The sequence below is a fragment of the Euphorbia lathyris genome, chromosome 8 (assembly GCF_963576675.1).
Source record: "Euphorbia lathyris chromosome 8, ddEupLath1.1, whole genome shotgun sequence".
NCBI classification, from domain to species: domain Eukaryota; kingdom Viridiplantae; phylum Streptophyta; class Magnoliopsida; order Malpighiales; family Euphorbiaceae; genus Euphorbia; species Euphorbia lathyris.
This window is the reverse complement of record NC_088917.1, coordinates 66366613-66386566: the sequence shown is the minus strand read 5'-3', so window position 1 is coordinate 66386566 and position 19954 is coordinate 66366613. Positions and strand designations below refer to the sequence as shown.

General features: G+C 35.8%; 1 protein-coding gene across 1 annotated transcript; it reads right to left on the bottom strand.

Moving 5' to 3' along the window:
* Positions 1–8661: 8661 nt before the first annotated feature.
* On the bottom strand, positions 8662–14697 carry LOC136202627 (subtilisin-like protease SBT2.5). The gene is made up of 11 exons (XM_065993369.1): positions 14443–14697; positions 13937–14148; positions 12708–12852; positions 12197–12591; positions 11880–11975; positions 11719–11791; positions 10951–11236; positions 10343–10668; positions 9879–10146; positions 9444–9725; positions 8662–9351 (listed from the first exon to the last, which is right to left on the bottom strand). The coding sequence occupies exons 2-11, from the start codon at positions 14113–14115 to the stop codon at positions 8945–8947; spliced, it is 2457 nt and encodes an 818-aa protein (XP_065849441.1). The 5' UTR covers positions 14116–14148; positions 14443–14697; the 3' UTR covers positions 8662–8944.
* Between the last annotated feature and the right edge of the window lie 5257 nt (positions 14698–19954).

Sequence of the window (19954 nt, the reverse complement as noted above, 5' to 3'; positions counted from 1 at the left end):
TTTGATACATTCTTTAGCCTGGAGACTCTCCTTAGAATTAGAGGAGTTAAGATTAGTAATCATGAGGAAGATAAGGATAGGCATTGCTGGGCCCTGACTACCAATGGTGCTTATTCTTGCAAGTCAGCCTTTGAAGCTTTTACCCCTAACAGGGCCGATCCTCTTTCGGATACGTGGAAATCCATTTGGGCGCTTAAAATCCCTTACCATATTAGGAGTTTCCTGTGGCTGGGAGTCAAGAACAGGTTGTTTACTAATTCGGATCGACACAGACGGCACTTGGCGGATTCAGGTGCTTGCAGTAGATGCAGAGGTCATGATGAAACTCTGTGTCATGCTCTGAGGGATTGCTCTAAGAGTAAAGAGGTGTGGAAGAAGATTATCCCTCACCATATTCTTCCTTCCTTCATGGCCCACTCTGAGTTTAACTGGTTCTCTGATGGTGTTAGTGGGAATTTATTGGCTAACATGGAGCATGGTGACATTTTCTTTGCTATCATCTGTCACCAAATTTGGAAGTGGAGGAACGAGGAGATTTTTGCTGATAAAACTGTCTTTATTCCTGACTTACTTGATTTCTTCTCGAAAAAACTCTCTATTATTACTGAGAGCTTCAAAGGGGATACCCTTGCCAGGTCTACCCAGAAAAGAGAGGTCCACCTCGTTGGATGGAGCAGGCCAGGAGAAGGGGTGGTGAAACTGAATACGGATGGCTCCTGCCTTAGCAATGACAAGATTGCTGCCGGAGGAGTTCTTCGTGATGCGGGTGGCGCCTGGCTGTCTGGGTTTACCCAGAACCTGGGGATGGGTTCTTCCTTTTCGGCGAAATTGTGGGGTATTCTTTCTGGTATCAAGCTTGCCATTAGCCTGGGGGTAAAGAGGTTATCTGTGGAGTCTGATAACATGGAGGCAATCAACAGGATTTCAGATAACCAGGCTATTTGTCTTAACAGCCAAAATCTTATCAAAGCTATTTTAAGACTTCGCCCTTCCTTTGAGTTCTTAGAGTTCAGCCACATTTACAGGGAACAGAACCGGATTGCGGATCGCTTGGCGGCAGCTGGGCATGAGGGGATGTTAGGTGTCTCTACCATTTCTGATCCTCCCATCTTTCTTTCGTCTCTTCTTTTAGAGGATAGAATTGGGGTTAGCCTTCCTAGGCTGATCCCGGGTTAGTTTTCTTTGTTTGTTTGTTTTCTTTTCCTGTTCCTACCAAAAAAAAGGAGTGTAATTAGAAAGAATAAAACCTATAAGTACTACATTGGGATTTCGACTAGGGTAGTTTTTAAGCCAATCTCTCTTTAATTTTCGACACAATGATCTCTCTCGTTTTGTCCATTCATTTCTTAATTCATATGGATACCTTTAGAGGCATTCTATTCGTGATCGCTAAACAAGGTTGAATTAGCATGTTGAAAAGATTAAGTTGATCCAGATTAGAAGATCTTCAAAGGCACTTCATTTGCAATAGTAGGTAGATCTTCAATATAAGGTACTTATGTTTAATGATTAATAGATCCTATGAGATATGAAAATAGAAAAGTTTTTTGTTTTCCACCCCTCCTATGCATGTTCTATTTCCTAACAGTGGTATCAGAGCAAGCATAAATCTGTTTATATATGGAATATTAATGCTATTGATAAAAAAAATGTTTTATGTATCGTTTAATTAACAAATTTGGTTTGTAAATATTAAACAATTAATTAAAACAATGTTTTTGTATGTTCGATATACTTTTTGAATTTTCAAATTTTATATTTAATTTAATAATAGATATACAAATAAAAAAAGTTGGAATTAGCAATTTACACAATAAAAGTTCTATGTTTAAATTGAATGTATAAATTAAATAAATAACATATGTCACTCTATCTCACTCTCGAGTTAAATTAAGTACTCTAAATCATCATGTCTAAAATGAATCTCCAATGTAGAACATACCATATGTCAAAGCACCATCTGGTATGTTGATGTCGAACGATTCATGTCGTTACTGTTGCTATTATTATTATTAATGTTGTTATCAAAATCATAAATACTATTTTTAGGTGCAGTTTTAGCGACGGAATCGAGTTTCCACACTAATCCAACATAATGCATCGGAGTAAGTGACTCGCTCAGAGTAGAATATGGCAGCAAGAAATAAACATTGCCTGCGTGTAACTGAGTTTCAGGATGGAGTTGCTTTGACCCAGTTGAAGAGAGAAGTTTTTCCGCTGTTGAAACAAATAATTGGGTATTGTTATTATTATTTGATCCGCTTCTGGTTTTTGCTATTAATTGTCGTACAATTACCGGATAATTGAAATCTTGGACATAACCATTTATGTCTACTACTCGAATGTTGTCTGTTAATTTTGATGTTCTTCGACATGAACAAGAGCAACCCATTTTCTGATCAAACAATAATAGTAATAAGACTTGGATTTGAGAAGATTTAGATTTGGGTTTATTGATTTTTTTTATGAATTATAGTATTGGAAAATTTGGAGTATAAAAAGAAGAAAAAGTGGGGAATATTGTTGTTGATGTTTAATTCACAATTGTTATTTTTCTGGCTAACTACTAAAACTTACTAGTTTTATTTTAAATCTATATAATCCATGTCATAAGTCAAAACATTTAGTTAATCCAATTGAGTAGGATAGTTTAATGATAAGACTTTACCTATATTTATTTTTTAAAATTAACAAATTACAACAATAATTAACAAATATCACAGCTATTTTTTAGTTTAATTGTAAAATTATGGAGTTAATATTTTATGGTTAAGCTGTTTTTTTTATAACAATTTGGGGGAAATCCGTTTTGAGCATGAGAAGTGGTAAATCCATGTTACAATGGTAAATTGAAAGAATAGAGAACGTATTGATTAAGTTCCCTTAATAGGAGATCTATTCTATTTATATAAAGGAAGAGATTGGGATAAGAAAGTGTTTATCCTAATTCGATAAGAGTGATTAGAATGTGATTAATGTAAAAGATAATTATAATCATTATTGTTAACACCCTCTTCAAGTCGATATTGAGATTAACAGCGAGATGAGAACGAAGAATCTGAAAATGAGCACTCCATAGAGGCTTGGTTAAGATATCAATCACTTGATCCTCAATAAGGATAAAACGATAGGAAGCCGGTGTGAACTTGTTCATGCGCAAAATGATAGTCACATTCGATATGTTTGGTGCAACCATAAAATATGGGGTTTAGTATTAGGTAGATAGCACTAATATTGTCATACTAGAGTTGAACCAGTCGAGAAATATGTGGTACTCAAGGTCATGGAAGAGGGACCAAATGCATATAATTTCATCATAGCATTAGCAATTGCTTTGTACTCTCCCTTGTATGCCAAGAAACAAGAATTTTCCTAAAGTATGCACAGTAAGAACTAGTAGAACATCGATTGTTCGGACATCCTCTTGTATTTTACCCCTATCCTACGATTTTTGAGATTATTTTGTTTCGTTTTGTGTCATTTCTGTAGTTTCCATCTTTCTTTCATCAACTTTTAGTTTTTATTTAGGCTTAATATCCTCCCAGCCCCTTCAAGTTGGCTCAATACTGCAACCGACCCCTTGTACTTACACTTTTAACAAGTAACCCCATCAACTTGCTTATTTGGAACAAATAACTCCTCCATTTGTTTAATTGGAACAAATAACTCCTCAAGTTAGCTTATTTAGAACAAATAACCCCTAAACCCAAAAAAAACATTCAATATAATATTATGTCAGAAATAAAAGATTTCAAATTATCGGTTGCTACATTTAACTAATCTAGTGATACATTAAGTGAAGGGCAAAAAAAACTCCCGAAATAACCTATTTGAGGGTTTATTTGTTCAAAATAAGCAAATTGGGGGGTTACTTGTTAAAAGTGTAAGTACGGGGTCAGTTGCAGTATTGGATCAACTTAAGGGGACTAGAAGGATATTAAGCCTTTTATTTACTTTTATAGATGTTTCTGTTTAATTTGTGTCATTTTCAATAAAAGATTGACAAATTTAATTATAGCTTATTTAATTTCTATATAATCAATTTACTAAAAATAAATCAATTTAACTTGATATTTAATTGGATTTTTGATAAAATAATTAAATGCATTTTGTAGAGATTTAATGGGATGTTTGTGAGATTGTGTGAGATTTTCAGAGATTTCACATCTGAGCAATTTTGACCAGGACCAACTGAAGATCGAGCCGCACTGCAGGCCAGCTCGTCGAGCTAGACATGCCAGCTCGTCGAGTTGGCCATTAAAACAGCACTTCGCGCAGTCTGGTCCGGAGCTCATCGAGTTGGGAGGCAGCAAAGCTCCCAGTCACTGAAAATCAGCCAGCTCGACGAGCTGACCATCCGAACTGAACATTTGACCCAATCTCTCCTGTAGTCAAAATGACAATCTGCATAATATTTTGTGGTGTATTTGTAGGCTTATTTTAGGCTCTTATTTTTGTTTTTAAAGAGCTTGGGTTTATTCCTAAGAAACCATTAGGGTCGATCCTGAGATTTTGGATGCCCAAGGGCGAAGTACTAAATAGGAGCCCTAATAAATATTAATCACCTTCAAAATTAAAGAGCTTAATTAAACCAAATTTTAAACAATATAATGGCCCAAAATATAGTTTTGCAATATTTTGACATAGAAAATTACTATAAGAAATATAGTTATTAATTTTCAACTTTACAGATTTATGATCAAGTAGAGGTTTGCATTTGAGGTCAACTTGCTTAAGCTTTTTTATTGAATTGGGCAAGCAACAACAAGAAGTAGTACATCTAATAAAAAGTTTTGTCGAATTTAATAATTATGAAATAGTTCTAATAGATTTTATGCTCTTTATGATATAAAGCATGATAACAGAAAAATAAAAAACTAAATCCGAAAATCATCTCTCTTAACGGGCTTTAGCGATTAACTTCTTGAAATTGGAAGATTTTGATGCGCTTCTCCCAAATCGCCTCTGAAAACCAAAGTAAATCAAAATCTGATAGAATTTCTCAAAGATTAAAAAAAGTATTGGCAATTGAAAGCTTCACGGTGAGGTGATGAGAGTACAAAATTGATAATTTATATAGTTGGTGAATTAAAGATTGTGGACAATATTACCATACCCGAACCTACCTCCCAACGAGGATATTTTTTTTTCCCGGGAATGAGGCAAGATAGAAAGACCCTGAAAGAGGGATTGCTACTTCCACTTTCCAGCCTAGGAATCTTATTGTCTTCCCTAGAAGACTTTTCCCTGTGAAAGATGCGCTAGCCTCTGCGCAGAGAGAAAGAAGAGGGTCCGAAAGAGCTTTCCTTAAAGCGCTTTCTCGAAGCCTTTATTTTTTGGCGCAAGTTTAGAAAGGCTATTCCTGAATACGTTGTTTGTAAGAAAGAGCTAGCTTGTCTATGTTAGAAAGTTAACTGCACTGCTGCATTCTGTAAAAAAGTACTTAGCAAAAGTCTTCACAGTCCTAGGCGCACTAGACTAGAATGGAATGGATAGCATAGGTCGGAGGTTCAGCTTCTATTTAGACCTTGACTAACTCCGCTGAAGGTTAGGAATCTATGGTTGACGATAGGAATTCATGAAAACTGAGAGGCTATGATGTCGATGAAAACTATTCTAGGCGCCTGAAGGGGCGGATCTCTCTCTATGTAATTTTGACCACTTGGAACATGAGCTTGGCCCTCAACCCTGGAATGCTTGCCCGCCCCGACCAAAGAGAGATGTAGTCGTGAGAGCGAGTCGAACCCCAGGCAGCTGTCCTGTCCTAGATGCGGAAAACCGGAAATATTCTTTGGGATTGGGGCGTGATTAAAGAAATGAGAGATAAATTATGAATTTTGTTGGGATTGATGGATGTGAGAGATAATTATGGAAACATTCTCAAATTGGAAATTGATATAAATTAGAGAATCGATGCCCAACGTTTTTATTAGGGAATTTAGAAAGAACCTGAGATAAATTAAGGAATTTAGAAAGACTAATTGATGCCTACATTTTTATTAATGCGGAGAGATAATAATCTGATTTTTTTTAAATCAAGTTTATAATTACATTGATGTTTTTTAGTTTTAAATGAAAACTAATTTAAAACCTAGACCAATTAGTATCAATAAATTACCATATTTGGGTCCTTCTATCCTAGAGCCCTTTAAAAACGAAAATGGCTCCCTTTAAAAAAAATGAAAATGCTTCTGATTTTCTTTTGTTTTTGTCAAATTCACTTATCAAAACCACGTTTTTTGATAAGTCGATTTTTGGAAAATAAAATAAAATAACAAGAGCGAAGGGATAGAACAACAACCTAATAAATGATCCTAACGAATCGAAAAGAGGGCAATCCAGCAACAAATAATATTGGTTGTTCGAGGATTGCCGATGTGGTTGACTCAGAAGGGGACTGGATCTGGTCAAAGTTTGATACTTTCTTTAGCCTTGAGACTCTCCTTAGAATGCGAGGAGTGAAGGTGAGTAATCAAGAGGAAGACTTGGATAGGCACTGCTGGGCGCTGACTAACAATGGAGTTTATTCTTGCAAATCGGCCTTTGAAGCTTTCTCTCTCTTTAGATCTGATCCTCCCTCGGATGTGTGGAAGTCGATTTGGACCCTTAAAGTTCCTTTCCGTATTAGGAGTTTCCTGTGGCTGGGCGTTAAGGACAGGCTTCTTACTAATTCGGATAGGCACAGAAGGCACTTGGCTGATTCTGGAGCTTGCAGTAGATGAAGAGGCCATGTTGAGACTTTGTGCCATGCTCTTAGAGATTGCTCTAATAGTAAAGAGGTTTGGAGGAAAATTCTCTCACACCATATTTTCTCTTCCTTCATGGCACATTCTGAGGTCGACTGGTTCTCTGATGGTGTTAGAGGAAAGTTGCTTCCATACATGGAGCATGGTGACATTTTCTTTGCTATTATCTGTCACCAAGTTTGGAAATGGAGAAACGAGGAGATTTTTGAAGATAAAACTGTTTTTATGACAAACTTAGCTGATTTCTTCTCGAAAAAACGTTTCTCTATTATCGATAGTTTCAAAGGAGAGTCCCTTGCCAGAGCCTCTCAGTGTTGTGATGTCCATCTCGTGGGATGGAGCAGGCCAAGAGAGGGGGTTGTGAAGCTGAATACTGATGGTTCCTGCCTCAGTAACGGTAAGATTGCGGCTGGAGGTGTGCTTAGAGATGCAGGGGGCGTCTGGCTTTCTTGGTTCTCCCAGAATTTAGGGTTGGGTTCTTCCTTTTCTGCGGAGCTCTGGGCTATTCTTACTGGAATCAATCTTGCTAAAAGGCTGGGTGTTAAGAGGCTCTCTGTGGAGTCTGATAATTTGGAAGCAATCAAAATGATTTCTGAGAATCATTCTATGGGTCTTAACAGTCGCAACCTCATCAAAGCTATTAAAAGGCTTTGCTCCTCCTTTGAGTTCGTAGAGTTCAGACACATTTTTAGAGAGCAGAATCGTGTTGCTGATCGCTTGGCGGCGGCGGGCCATGAAGGGACGTTAAGCGTTACTACCCTTCCTGTTTCCCCTAGTTTCATCTCTCCTCTTCTCTTAGAAGATAGGATTGGGGTTAGCTTCCCTAGGCTAATTCCTGGGTAGTTTGTTGTTGTTCGTTTTTCTTTTCTTTTTCTACCAAAAAAATAATATTGATTGTTCAAATCATTTCAAATTATTTAATTAATTTTTTATATTTATTGTAATTAATTAGATAATTAAATTAATATTATTATGATAAAATTCTATCGAATATTGGACCTATGTATGTAATTCTGATTTTTTTGGGTAAAGACACCCAAAGGTTTCAATTACTCGTGGCATTTCGTGTCCATACCTGTTTAGTGTTCGTGTCTGTTTTCGTTTGAAAACTATTTTATAAAGATAATGTTTTAGTTATATCTGTCTTCGTGTCCATATCTACATCCATATTGATAACATAAGTGTTACGGATTATTTTGTGGCATTTGTGTTATTATTTTCCAAATTTTAGAGACAATTGATACAATTAAAGCCCATCTTCAGCAAAGGAATTATCCAGATTTGAAAATCGGGAAAGGTCAGTGCAAACAAATCAAAATGTTGAGAATTTTTCTATACGAACTAATAATTTGTAGCATATCTGTTATATTGGATTACATGCGCGGTTGGTTATTGAATTTATATGATTGTTTTAAAATGGTCACTCAACTTTATTTTATCTCAATAAAATTATTCAACTTTGAGTTTTGTCTCAAGCAGATCACAATGACGATTTCAGCTGTTAAAATGGATCGGAACCATGATATGAGTATAAATCAACTCAGATATCTATCAAAACTACACATATCATCCATTTATGTGCTACCTGGCAGCCACGTATTGGTTATTTTTATGAAAAAACAAATTTTAGTTTTTTTCTAAATGGTTGTCATGTGTCGTTTCAGTTGGACATGTGAGTTAACTCATTTTCACGTGTCGGTAATAGCATCATTACAATGCATTTTAACCACTGAAATCGTCAGAATTATCTAATTAAGACAAAACACAAAGTTGGATAATTTTATTAAGACAAATTAAAGTTTAGTGACCATTTTGAGACAACCATGCAAGTACAGTGACCAACGGTGCATTTAAACCGTTATATTTTTCAAACTTTAGGGACAATGGATGTAATTAACCTAATAACCACACAAGATTGAAAATGACACTCATTTGCATGAGATTAAACAAAATTACAAAAATAACCCTCTCACCAAGTTGGAAAAGAAGGATACTAATAAGCATTAAAATGAAATTAGCAAAACTTATAATTGGAAGAAACATATCTAGGCTTCTCTCCCTTACAACATTTTATCTTTACAGCTATTCCACATAATTATATATTTTTTGGACTAAACATATATCTAGCCTTATTACAACATGTTACAAAGAATATTTAAGACCTTAATTTAAATTACCACCCAAAACCTTTTCTTTTTTCACCTCCAGTATCCCATAGCTACAACTGGGATCTTTACTTTGTGCCCTCGGCTGCCTTTCATTGTGATTTCTCCGAAACTGTATGTTCCCGTTACTGATCGAACTGTAAGCGAGACAGTTAACTTCCGGGATGTACCAGGTCTCAGAGTCATAGCTGAAGGGGTAGCTTCAATGGCAATGGATGGTTGCATTCTGGCTCTGATCACATAGGTTTCTTCCTCCGCGACATTAGTAACAGTCCGTGTAACTACTTGAGTTTTCACTAGGTGCGAGACTGTGATTGACGGGGTGTTGAAATTCGACGGATGTCCCATTGTGTAGTTGCAAGGACAATGTGTGTAGTTTTTTATCTCATGAACATCAATGCCTGGTGTTGTGCACAAGAACCCCAAGTAGTCTTGGTAGCCTACCGAAAAAAGACACAAGCGATTCGGTTTGGAATTCATTCAGGTAATAAACAGAAAACGAGACACTAAGGGTAAGGATTCGTAAGCGCACCTGCATCAAATATGAGTCCAGGATCCAGAGCAGCCCTTGGATTAACATGACCACTTCCGTAATCAAAAGGAGTAGCTTTGACAAGATTCATGGCTTCAGTTTCAGAGTATTGTTGTGCTTGAAGAGGTCTTCCTGCCCTGTCAACCTGCGTTGACGTTGTCATTAAGGCCGATTTGATGGCAGCAGGACTCCAGCGAGGGTGCTTCTGTTTTATAAGGGCAGCAATCCCAGCTATATGTGGTGCAGCCATGCTAGTCCCGGATATCATTGCGAATCCTTCTCCTGCTCAAAAAAAATTGATGTCCGTTATGCATACATTATATAATCTTCCCCTCCTAAGTTCATAATGTTCCTGTAGATTAAGCGACTTTTATGGTATCCAGATGTAAAGCACTAAATTAGTGGAGCGTAGATTGAATCGGATCATTTTCTTACCAACATAATTTGCTTCATCAGTTCCATTTGGAGACCAGGCAGCCCAAATAAGAGCACCAGGAGCTAAGATATCTGGTTTAAGAAGATCAGCATCTTGGAAGCTATAATCTCTTATGTTGGGTCCTCTAGCAGAGAATAATGCCACCTGTGGAGCTGATTTATGGAGAATAGGCATCAAGCCATTGCCAATGCCTCCCACGGCATCGAAGCTCTTCACTCGTCCAGTCCAGTCTCTTGGAGTAGAAATGTTGTAATAGTCAATAAGATCCTGGAACAATTATCATTAGTGAATATAAGACACTACATGATTCAAACTTTAATGGCATAAAGTAACAACTCGGCAGAATCAGAGATCCAGAACACACTATAACTCTAGCATGAAAAGTTCCAATGATCCCAAAAACGTTATAAAAATAGCATGATGCTCTCAGCTTTTGGAAGATGATAAGAGATGTGGATTTTACCATTGATTTAGGGACATCTGTGATGAGAATCCCAGGAATACCACTTGGAACAGGATCGAACTTTGTTCCTGGAGAAACACTTTCCACAGCGAGAACAAATCCAGCAGCACCAAGAGACTTTGCTGTTTGTGAAACCTTTTTAATTGATGCAGTACCAACAACAAAATTGAAGGAATAACCACACAGAAGAATATTCCCCTCAACCAATTTTTTGTTCAACACTTCAGGTCTCTGGCAGTCTGAAGGACTGAATTTCATCACTGAAGAATCTAGTAGCACATCATTTGCAGCAACCAAGGTATATGTTCGATTTGGACGTGTAGAGGCTACAGAAATCAGTTAAGCATAGCTTTAGAGCGACAGAGATCAATCAAAGACCAAAGGGACAAGTAATTAGCTCGTATGCAAAGAGAGAATTCAGCTTAGGTAGAACATGAATAGATATAATTTGAACCAATTCACTGACACATATATATATAACTTCAGTCCCAATTGCAATTATGGCAGATTATATTCTTCTATCGAGCTGAAACTTCAGCCCCATGCCTAACAATCCCTTCCCAAAGTCTACACTAGAAGAAACAAAATATGCAGGTACTAAAACTTACGTGACAAACCAAGTCCAGTTAAGATTTTTCCATTTCCCAGGGTCAGATGGTTCTTGTATCTTCGGTCATCGATGGCAGCTGCTACAGATGTTATCCACGGACTGTATGAGACCAAGGTTTTAGGGAAAGGACCTCCATTACCACCTGCTTGTGCAACAAATATACCCGCTTTCACTGCTGCAAGAAGGGTAGCATCAAATGGGTTTAAAAATGTTGTCTTGGTGGTTGCTGGAGGACTGTTTGGACCAACTGAGAGGCTCAGTATATCCACTCCATCATGAGCAGCCTGTTCAAAAAGCAAAATCAGAAAAAGACCAAAAAGAAAAAATGCCTCCCAACTTGAAAGCCATCACATCAAAACAGAACATGTACTGGCAATATAAAACTTAATTTCATAATTAATTGATTGTAGTATATCTACTGGAATTTATAGAAGAAATAGAGGTAGGACATGAAAAAATTTCCTCCACAGCCAAATATACGAAAACAAGAAAGAAATATTGTTATAAGAACAGCTTTAAGATTTTTTTTAACAGAAAAAAATAATAATAAAATCAACCCACAAACCATGATCACATGCTAAAAGTATGACTATTTACAAGAGGTCTATTAAATGTGAGAACTCTAAAGTGTTGGTTAGGTCATATGATAATGAAGATAGCAATAGTCATGACCAGTAGTGCAGTGCAAAAATGAGACAAAAGATTAAGCAAAACACTGCAACTCTCTTTTAGTTCTGCAATGTGTTGCTCAAGAATAATAGTACACCTGATCAATAGCAGCTACTACATCTGCAACAAAGCCTCCAAAAAGCCTGTAGAGCGCCTTATACACAGCAATCCTGAAAAAGAAAATATAGAGTTGCTTGTCATATCAAATGCAGTGTTCAAAATGGATATGAGAAGTGGGAGTTATTACATTGCACTCACCTAGCACGTGGAGCCATCCCGCTTGCTTTCCCAAATTCATATCCATGCATTCTCACAGGAATACCATTGTTTCCAGCTGCAATAGCTGCTGTATGGCTGAAATAACATATAAACAGGTGAACTGCTATCAGATTTAATATGCAACTGCAAAGCTCCAATTGGAGTCTGCTGAAGGAAAAAAGAGGCATCATATTATTCAACTGATAATGTACATGGTACATATAATCATTTGATGCTGTGTAAATAGACACATCACATACACATGCAATTTAATGCTTTGAATTTGTTCATATAGAATAGAACAGGTGAGATCTAACCTTCCATGTCCATCACCATCAAGTGGAGAAGCAAAATCAATTGAAGGATTGAATGCCCCAGATGCTTTAGCAGCTTCGGCAAAATGTTGCGCGCCAATTATCTTTCCATTGCAGAATTTCCTTTTTGTGTCAGGATCTACTTCACATTTCCCTCTGTACTTTGGAACAGGCCCATAGGGGTCTCTGTTGTGTGCTGCAAAGCTGGGATGGTGAGGATATATTCCAGAGTCAACAAATCCTATCACAATGTCCTCTCCAGCCCTGTCAAAGCCACCTCCTGTTGGCCAAACTCCAGTTGGAAGCCCCAAAAACTGTGGAGTGTGTGTTGTGAGTCTCCTCACCTTCCAGTCTCTCTCCACAGATTTCACGCCAGGGGCATGCCTTAGGGTTTCTGCCTACTAATATATTGGAACAAGGTAAGAAAATAAGAAAGCAAAAGGTGAACTAGATATCAACAAAGTAAGAAGACCATAAGAAGAAAGACATGAACAAAGAATATCTAAGGTTTCACCTGTTGAGGGGATACATGAACAGCAAAGCCATTTATAAGATGTCTATAGCTGTAGAGCTTCGTGTAGGTTCCATGTTCAAATAGCTCACCAAGAAGCATATCATGCTTCTTTTCAAGATGTTCAGCATAGGATGTGACCAATTCACTGAAATGAGGTCCAAAGAACACAGGGGGAAAAGATGAGAAGGCACAGCTTTAAGAGATTGAATTTACTCGTCTGTTTACACAAAAATAACAGAAAGTGGGCCGAAACATGGAGATTAAAAGAATATATATATATATATATATAATGATTAAGGAACAGGCGCCATGAATTGCATTACAAAGAAATTTAAGGTTTGCAAATTTTGGCATAATAACACCCTTCTTTTAAAAGTTGAACTAGCTGCAGATAAACCATCAAAAAGTTAATGCAACACATACATGTCTAAGCATGTATACCTTTTTTTGATAATTACATGAAATGACTGTACAATGTACATCACAAACAAGATAGCAACTCGGATAATTAGAAACTTCTAAGCAAGATTTACTCTGAAATCCCCAAAGGAAAAGATAGCACTTGGTAAACGAAATACATGTATCTTGGTTTCAACAATACCATTTATTCTTTCCTTTTTCTGGAAAAAAAATAGTGTTATTTACACTTGTGTCTGCTTTCCAATAGGAATGCTAGTTAGTATATTACCTTATATGAAGAGGTGTCATGAGTTTCACTTCAAAAGTTCTGAAACATAAAATCTAATTTTCTACAGACCTAGAGTAGCTACCAACATCAAACCAAGAAACATAAAATTACAGACATATTTTAGCAAAATTTAAAAAATTAAAAAATACCATAGGCTAAACTTAAACAATTGACCATCGTTGAATATTATTTTTTACTACCACAACTGCACCTAATCTTTCATACCATAAATTGACACTTGAGGACAACCAAGCAAAGTCAATCCAACACTCAAATATAGCCTTACAGCACATTTATTAATCAGCAGATTGAATAGTCAACAATGATACCTCGCAAGTCAAAATCCCCAGCCAAAAATCCAAAAAAAGAAAGGAAACATTCAAACCCAAGCTTCAAAACTCCATGCATAGAATAAGAGTCAAGGCACCATAATCTAGTAGCCATTGACAACTTGAAGAGTACTCTAATCCACGACTAGAACCTATTGCAGATCTGTGTAGTACTTAAAATCTGATAACTTCTAAAGGAGGAGCTTAAGTACCTGTCTGTTTCAATCTTCTCATCAGTATCAACAGCAGTGGCTTCAAACCCTGGAATACCTCCTCTGTAACTTATGACAGGCTCTCCCTCCATTGTTGCAATATAAATCTCAGCTTTCACACTGATCAAGAGAACCAGAAGCACAAGAATTGGGCAGCAAAGTCCTTGTATCCGCTTCATAATTATCAATAATCTGCTTCCCTGCCACAAGATCTGCTCAACCAAAAAAATCACAACTCAGCTTTCTGAAGAAAAATCACACAATACATCTATAAAACCACTTCCAAAAGAGATCAGATTATGAATACCAGAGTAACTGCAACATTCAATTAGCTTATAGTACAAACAACAAAAACATAATTTATCTATTTATTTATAAAAAAAGAGGCGAAAAAAGCAGAAAGGAAAAGGGAAACACATCTGTTAACAACCAACGAAGCAAGCAAAGAATATGAAATCCACATTTCGGGCACTGAAATGAAAAGAAGAAGTAAAATGGGGACTTACGAAAAGCAAAATGGAATCAGGGGAAGAGTCAATGCATTAGGAAAGAAGGAAGGGAGTGAAAAGCAGAGTGTAGAGGAATGGCGTTTGGGTTAATTAGTGAGCATGGAGTTAGTGTGTGGATGAATGGAAATGGAAATGGAAATGGAAATGGAGATCACATTTGGGAAAGTGAAAGAGGAAGAGGAAGAAGGAAGAAAGGGGAAAGTGATGTTTTAGTGTTAGAGAGAGAGTGAGGTAGTTAGGGTTCTTTTTGTAGAAAAGATATAAAAATATGTGAAATTCATGGACAGGTCCAGACAGTAAACCGAAGATGATGGAGGATTGGTTAGCATATTTTTCTGATTTCTTTCTAAACATACTTTTCTAGATATTCTTTTTTTCGGTCTGCATCTTTTGGGCCGTTTGTTTTACCTACTGTTTACTGTTGTTGTTTGCTGTTTGTTGTTACGGTTTGCTGTTTGCTTTTTGAAAAAGCTGCTTTTCCAAAAAGCAGATATTCTCTGCTTTTGTAAAAGGGTGTTTTTCGGGTCTAAAAGGCAAACAAGAGATCACTAACCAAACACCTAATATTGTTTTTCAAATGTAAAAGGCAAACAGGAGATCACTAACTAAACACCTAAAACTCTCATTTTGAAATGAAAAGGTAAAAAGGAGCATGAAAATGAGCATCCAAACACCCCTATAATTATGTATAATATTGTAACGATATAACATAAAAAAAAATTAAGAAAATTATTTTGCGCTGTCTGAACTTGATCTAAAAAAATCACTCTATTATTTTTAGTTTTTCACTAACTTTCTGAATCTTTTTTAAGTCGTTTATTTTTAAATGATCTATTGATACTCTGAACTTATTTATAGTAATTTATTAACACACTTAACTTGGTTAAATTAATTTACAACATGAATTTAATGAGCTAATTATGTCATTTTAAATAAGTTCAAGAATTAAGGACATATTTTATAAATTTAGGAATCTATCCATTTTTTAACCTTAGTTTAGGTTGTTTATGATATATTAAGCAGTTATGTTTTATTTAGCTAATTTAATTGTTTGAAATTATTAGGGCGACAGTAAAAAAAAATGTGCTTTTATGTTACATGTTATCATATTACTATTGGAATGAATTTTTTTTTATGTCTGAACTAGTTAAAATGGTCTTATTGAAATAAAAAAAAAACACCTATAATTGTATTAAAATAAAATGAGAACTTATTAAAGCTCATGTTAGCTTTAGTTAAAAAAAAACAAAATAATAGTTACTTTTTGAAAAACGAAATAACTCTAGTGTCTATCTCATAAACATTAGTTACCTAACCATTTTACTTCCCATCAAAAATGTAAATTGGTTTAAGTGAAAGTAATTTTATATAGAAATTCTATAAATATATACTCAATCGATCAAATTGATGTCACGTACACATATTTATTTTTTAACACTAATCATTTTCTATAAAGTTATATATTCTTTGATATTTTTTTTGTTGTAAGATGGTGGTTCGAACTCATAACTTTTCACCTTTGAAATTAAAAATATACTAATTAAACTAAACTCATATGTTACATGTATCGTTTTTTTTTAATAAGATCGCATATATTACTTCAAAAAGTATGGTAAAAAAATTCTCATTTCATTAATTATTTCAGATTTAATAACTTTTACATCCCATAAAAATTTATGTTAACTTCTCATTTAACTATAAATAACCATCACTTTCCTACAATATCTCTACTTATTATGATTGAAATTTATTAAATATAAAATAAACTAAGTGTTACCCTCTCTTTTTTTAAGAACTAAATGTTACTTTAAAATACACTATTATTGAGGGTATATTTTGTTATTTAGTGTGTACTTATATATTTACAGGTGTTCGCTATGGTTACTTTGTTTTTTACAAAGTACCGTTACTTGGTGTGGTTTTTACCATTGGATTAATTTACATATACTCATGGTAAGGAAAATATATCTAATCATATCGATCGGAATGTTAAAATAAAAAATTAATAACTCAATTCATAAAAATTAAAGATGAAAGATCTAAATAGAATTAGTTTAATCATCAAATGCTACAAAATTACACATTGAATGATAAGCGGTGGAGATTAATTATGATTAATGATATTGAAGCAGAATTCTCAACAGAAATACTACTTTATTAATTACTGTTGTAGAGAATAAGTAATAAATAAAAACCCCATATATAAGTAATAAATAAATGTAGAAATATAATTTAGCGGGAGTACAGAACAGAACAGAGGTGAAAATGAAATGACAATTAAGATTTACGCGCCAAAGGCTGAGAGAGAATCAATCTCAATCCCACCTTTTTTTAACTTTTCATATAAAACAAAATCTAACTGTGATTTTTTCATCTCACTTTACTCCAAATCCTTATAACTACTTATACTCCCTATACTTTAACTTTATTCTATTAAGCTTTTCAAAAATTTCATACACCCTATATCATATGATAGGAACTAAGGCTTAGATTTAGACACGTGTATCAATAAGAGCTTCAAGCGTAAGGTACAACTAACTGGACCAACAACAAAGTCGGATTTCAAAAATACGCTCCTAATCTCGATATAACACGGTAAAATACATAAAAGGAAAAGACGCACGGAGCATGAGACAATCAACCATTTACACATGGAAAGGTTACTCAATAGCATGTATGTTTCGGTTATATGTAAATATCCAGTCTTGAGATATCACAAGGTATGATATCACAAGCTCGACCTGATCATTACATTCTGTAGATGGCATCAACACCCATTTGGTTCCCTCAAACTAAAGCTTTAAAGTCAATTAGGACATTAAACTATTAAAATCATCAATCGGATTTTTGAACTAAGGAAAACTCATCAATTGAATCCTCGTCCTAAGCAAAACAAAATAAAAATATCCTAACGCTCAAGCTAGAGGATTTTCGATAACGGTGAATTCACAATCTCCCTTTCAAGTTATGTATCCATATTTAAACTCACAATGCATAATCAACTAACCCTCGTTGGAGCCAAATTTCCTAGTAGGCCTGTTAAGGGTACATATACTACAATCAACTCTTTTTGGATCCAGTTGCAACTTTGTAAAAGCGTTATGGAAGATCAGATTGACTAAGGTGTCGGTGTCCAATAAGGCTTGTTTAACCTGATAACCTTCCACCACAGTCGTGATGACTAATGCACATATGGGTTGGAAATAAGGTTAGTAGGAAAGAATTAATAGTTCTAATGATCATACCTCTCAGTATTGTATATCCCAAATCTTGAGAAACAAGCCTTCTTATTTTGTGTATCAAAATCAGATCCTCCAGCAGATCACTCTATTGACATCTTTGTTGAAACACCTTTCTACATGATTTTGATTTGACAAAACTATTTAAGTTAATCCCATGATTAAACAATTAAATTTAAGTGCTTTGATTTAATTGTACTAATTAGTTTGTTCAATGTTGAGTAAGTTTACTAACGAGATCAGGAACTAAGTGTTCAATAAAAAGAAAGACAATATGAAGTCAGCATAAGCAAAGACACACAGCAGAAGCTGAGTAGAATGTAACTCAGCCTTGTTAAAAGAAAAGTCTTCTTCAGAATAACGCTTGAAGGCGAAACTGACCGAAGAAGCTGAGTAGAATGTGACTCAGCCTGGATAAAGAAAAAGATTGAAGGCAAAGTCGATCAAGTCAAGATGAGTAGTCGTCAGGACAGCGCCAATGATTCGTTGACTAGCAGACAAAGTCCGACACAGGTCTGCAATGATTCAAAAGTCTCGAAAATCCGCCTAGAGACCTTTTTGAGACGCATGGATCATCTGGCATTTGGCAAGAAGACAAAACTGGCGCTAGAAGACGAACCTGGCGAAAGAAGACGAAACTGGCAAGCCTGACGCCTGCTAAAATCAGACGACAGGATTGGCCTGCAATTCTGGAAGCTGACCAATGAATGACGAAAGAAGATCGTTACTCCCAACGGATATGTCGGAATTCAAATGATTTGAAGCTTCAGAATTCACTATAAAAGGATAAGTTCATCACTTGGATCCTTACGACACATACAAATAAATACAGACAGAAAAGCAAATCTTCACAAGAGTGAAAATCCAAAATAGAAGCTATCTGAAAAGAAAGCAAGTTCTTACATCCAATTTCCAATCATTGTGTAAAAGTCTAGAGTGAATTTGTATTCATCTAAAGTGTTCTTTATTTAGTGAGAACAATCTTGTATCAATTGTAAAGATTAGAAGAGTGGTGCTGAGTACTCGGTTATAGTACTCAATGGTAGAGAAATTCTAGATACTCGGTTATAGTATTCAGTGTGAGATAGGATTGAGTAGATGAATAGAGGACGGTACTATTGCATACTCAGTTGCTGTTGTAAACGGTTTTTGCTCTACCTTTAAAGAGCTCAGTAGTGGATTGAAAAAGCCCGGAGGGATTCTGGGGAGTGGACGTAGGCGGTGAGGCCGAACCAGGATAAGACTGCTGAGTAATCTCTAACCCTTTCTCTTGATATATATGTATATGTTGCTTGCTTAAATTGCTCAGTATATAATTTGTATAAGCCGACACTGAGTAATCAGAGTGCTGAGTTGGAAGCTGACCTAAAGTGTTATTTCCCAACTCACAATTGAAACAGCTCTAGTCAGTGTCTGATTAAAGCTGTCTCACACCTCACTCAGCCTTGCTGACCTAAAGCTGAGTTGAAATATCAAACATTTAATTAAGTCAGCATTATTAAGCGAAAAAGTTATATTAGTTCCTAACCCCCCCCCCCCTTGGAACTAATCATATTAAGTTACACGGGACCAACAAGTGGTATCAGAGCTCAGTAGCTCACTATTCAAAATAAAACTATCTTGAGCTGATCCCTGTAATGGCTGAGAACAACACTCGTTTCCTTCTAGAAAATCAAACAACACAGATACTCCCTGAGGGATTATCTATTAGTCGGCCTCCACTGTTCTTAAGGTCAAATTATACATTCTGGAAGAACAGGATGAAAAACTTTATTCAGGCAACAAACATGAGTGCATGGCTAGCTATAGTCCAAGGCTCGTTTGTTCCCTATGAAACTATTGATGGTGTAAAGTCCATCAAAAGTGAGGATAAATGGTCAGATGATGACCTTAGAAAATTACAAAATAATGCTTCGGCTATCAATATGCTTCACTGTGCGTTAGATGCTGCAGAGTACAACAAAATTTCAGGTTGTGAGTCAGCACAGGAAATCTGGAAGAAGCTGGAGGTGACCTATGAAGGAACAAGCAAGGTCAAGGAGTCCAAAGTGAATTAGCATATGCGGGTATACGAGTTGTTCGAGATGAATGATAATGAAGACATCTCAGAGATGAATGCAAGATTCACTAACATCATAAATGAGCTTAAGAGACTCGGCAAGAACTTCACAGAAGAAGAACAGGTGAAGAAAATCTTGAGAAGTCTCCCAAAGAGCTGGCAAGCTAAAAAGACAGCTATGGAAGAAGCTCAGGACCTGACCACGTACAAA

Excerpts from the sequence above, each read along its gene's own strand:
- LOC136202627 (XM_065993369.1), bottom strand. The coding sequence starts at position 14,115 with ATGAAGCGGATACAAGGACTTTGCTGCCCAATTCTTGTGCTTCTGGTT. Across the intron at positions 10,669-10,950 it reads AACTGGACTTGGTTTGTCAC|CCTCTACACGTCCAAATCGA; the intron begins GTAAGTTTTAGT and ends TGATTTCTGTAG. Across the intron at positions 9,726-9,878 it reads TGATGAAGCAAATTATGTTG|GAGAAGGATTCGCAATGATA; the intron begins GTAAGAAAATGA and ends TTTTTTGAGCAG.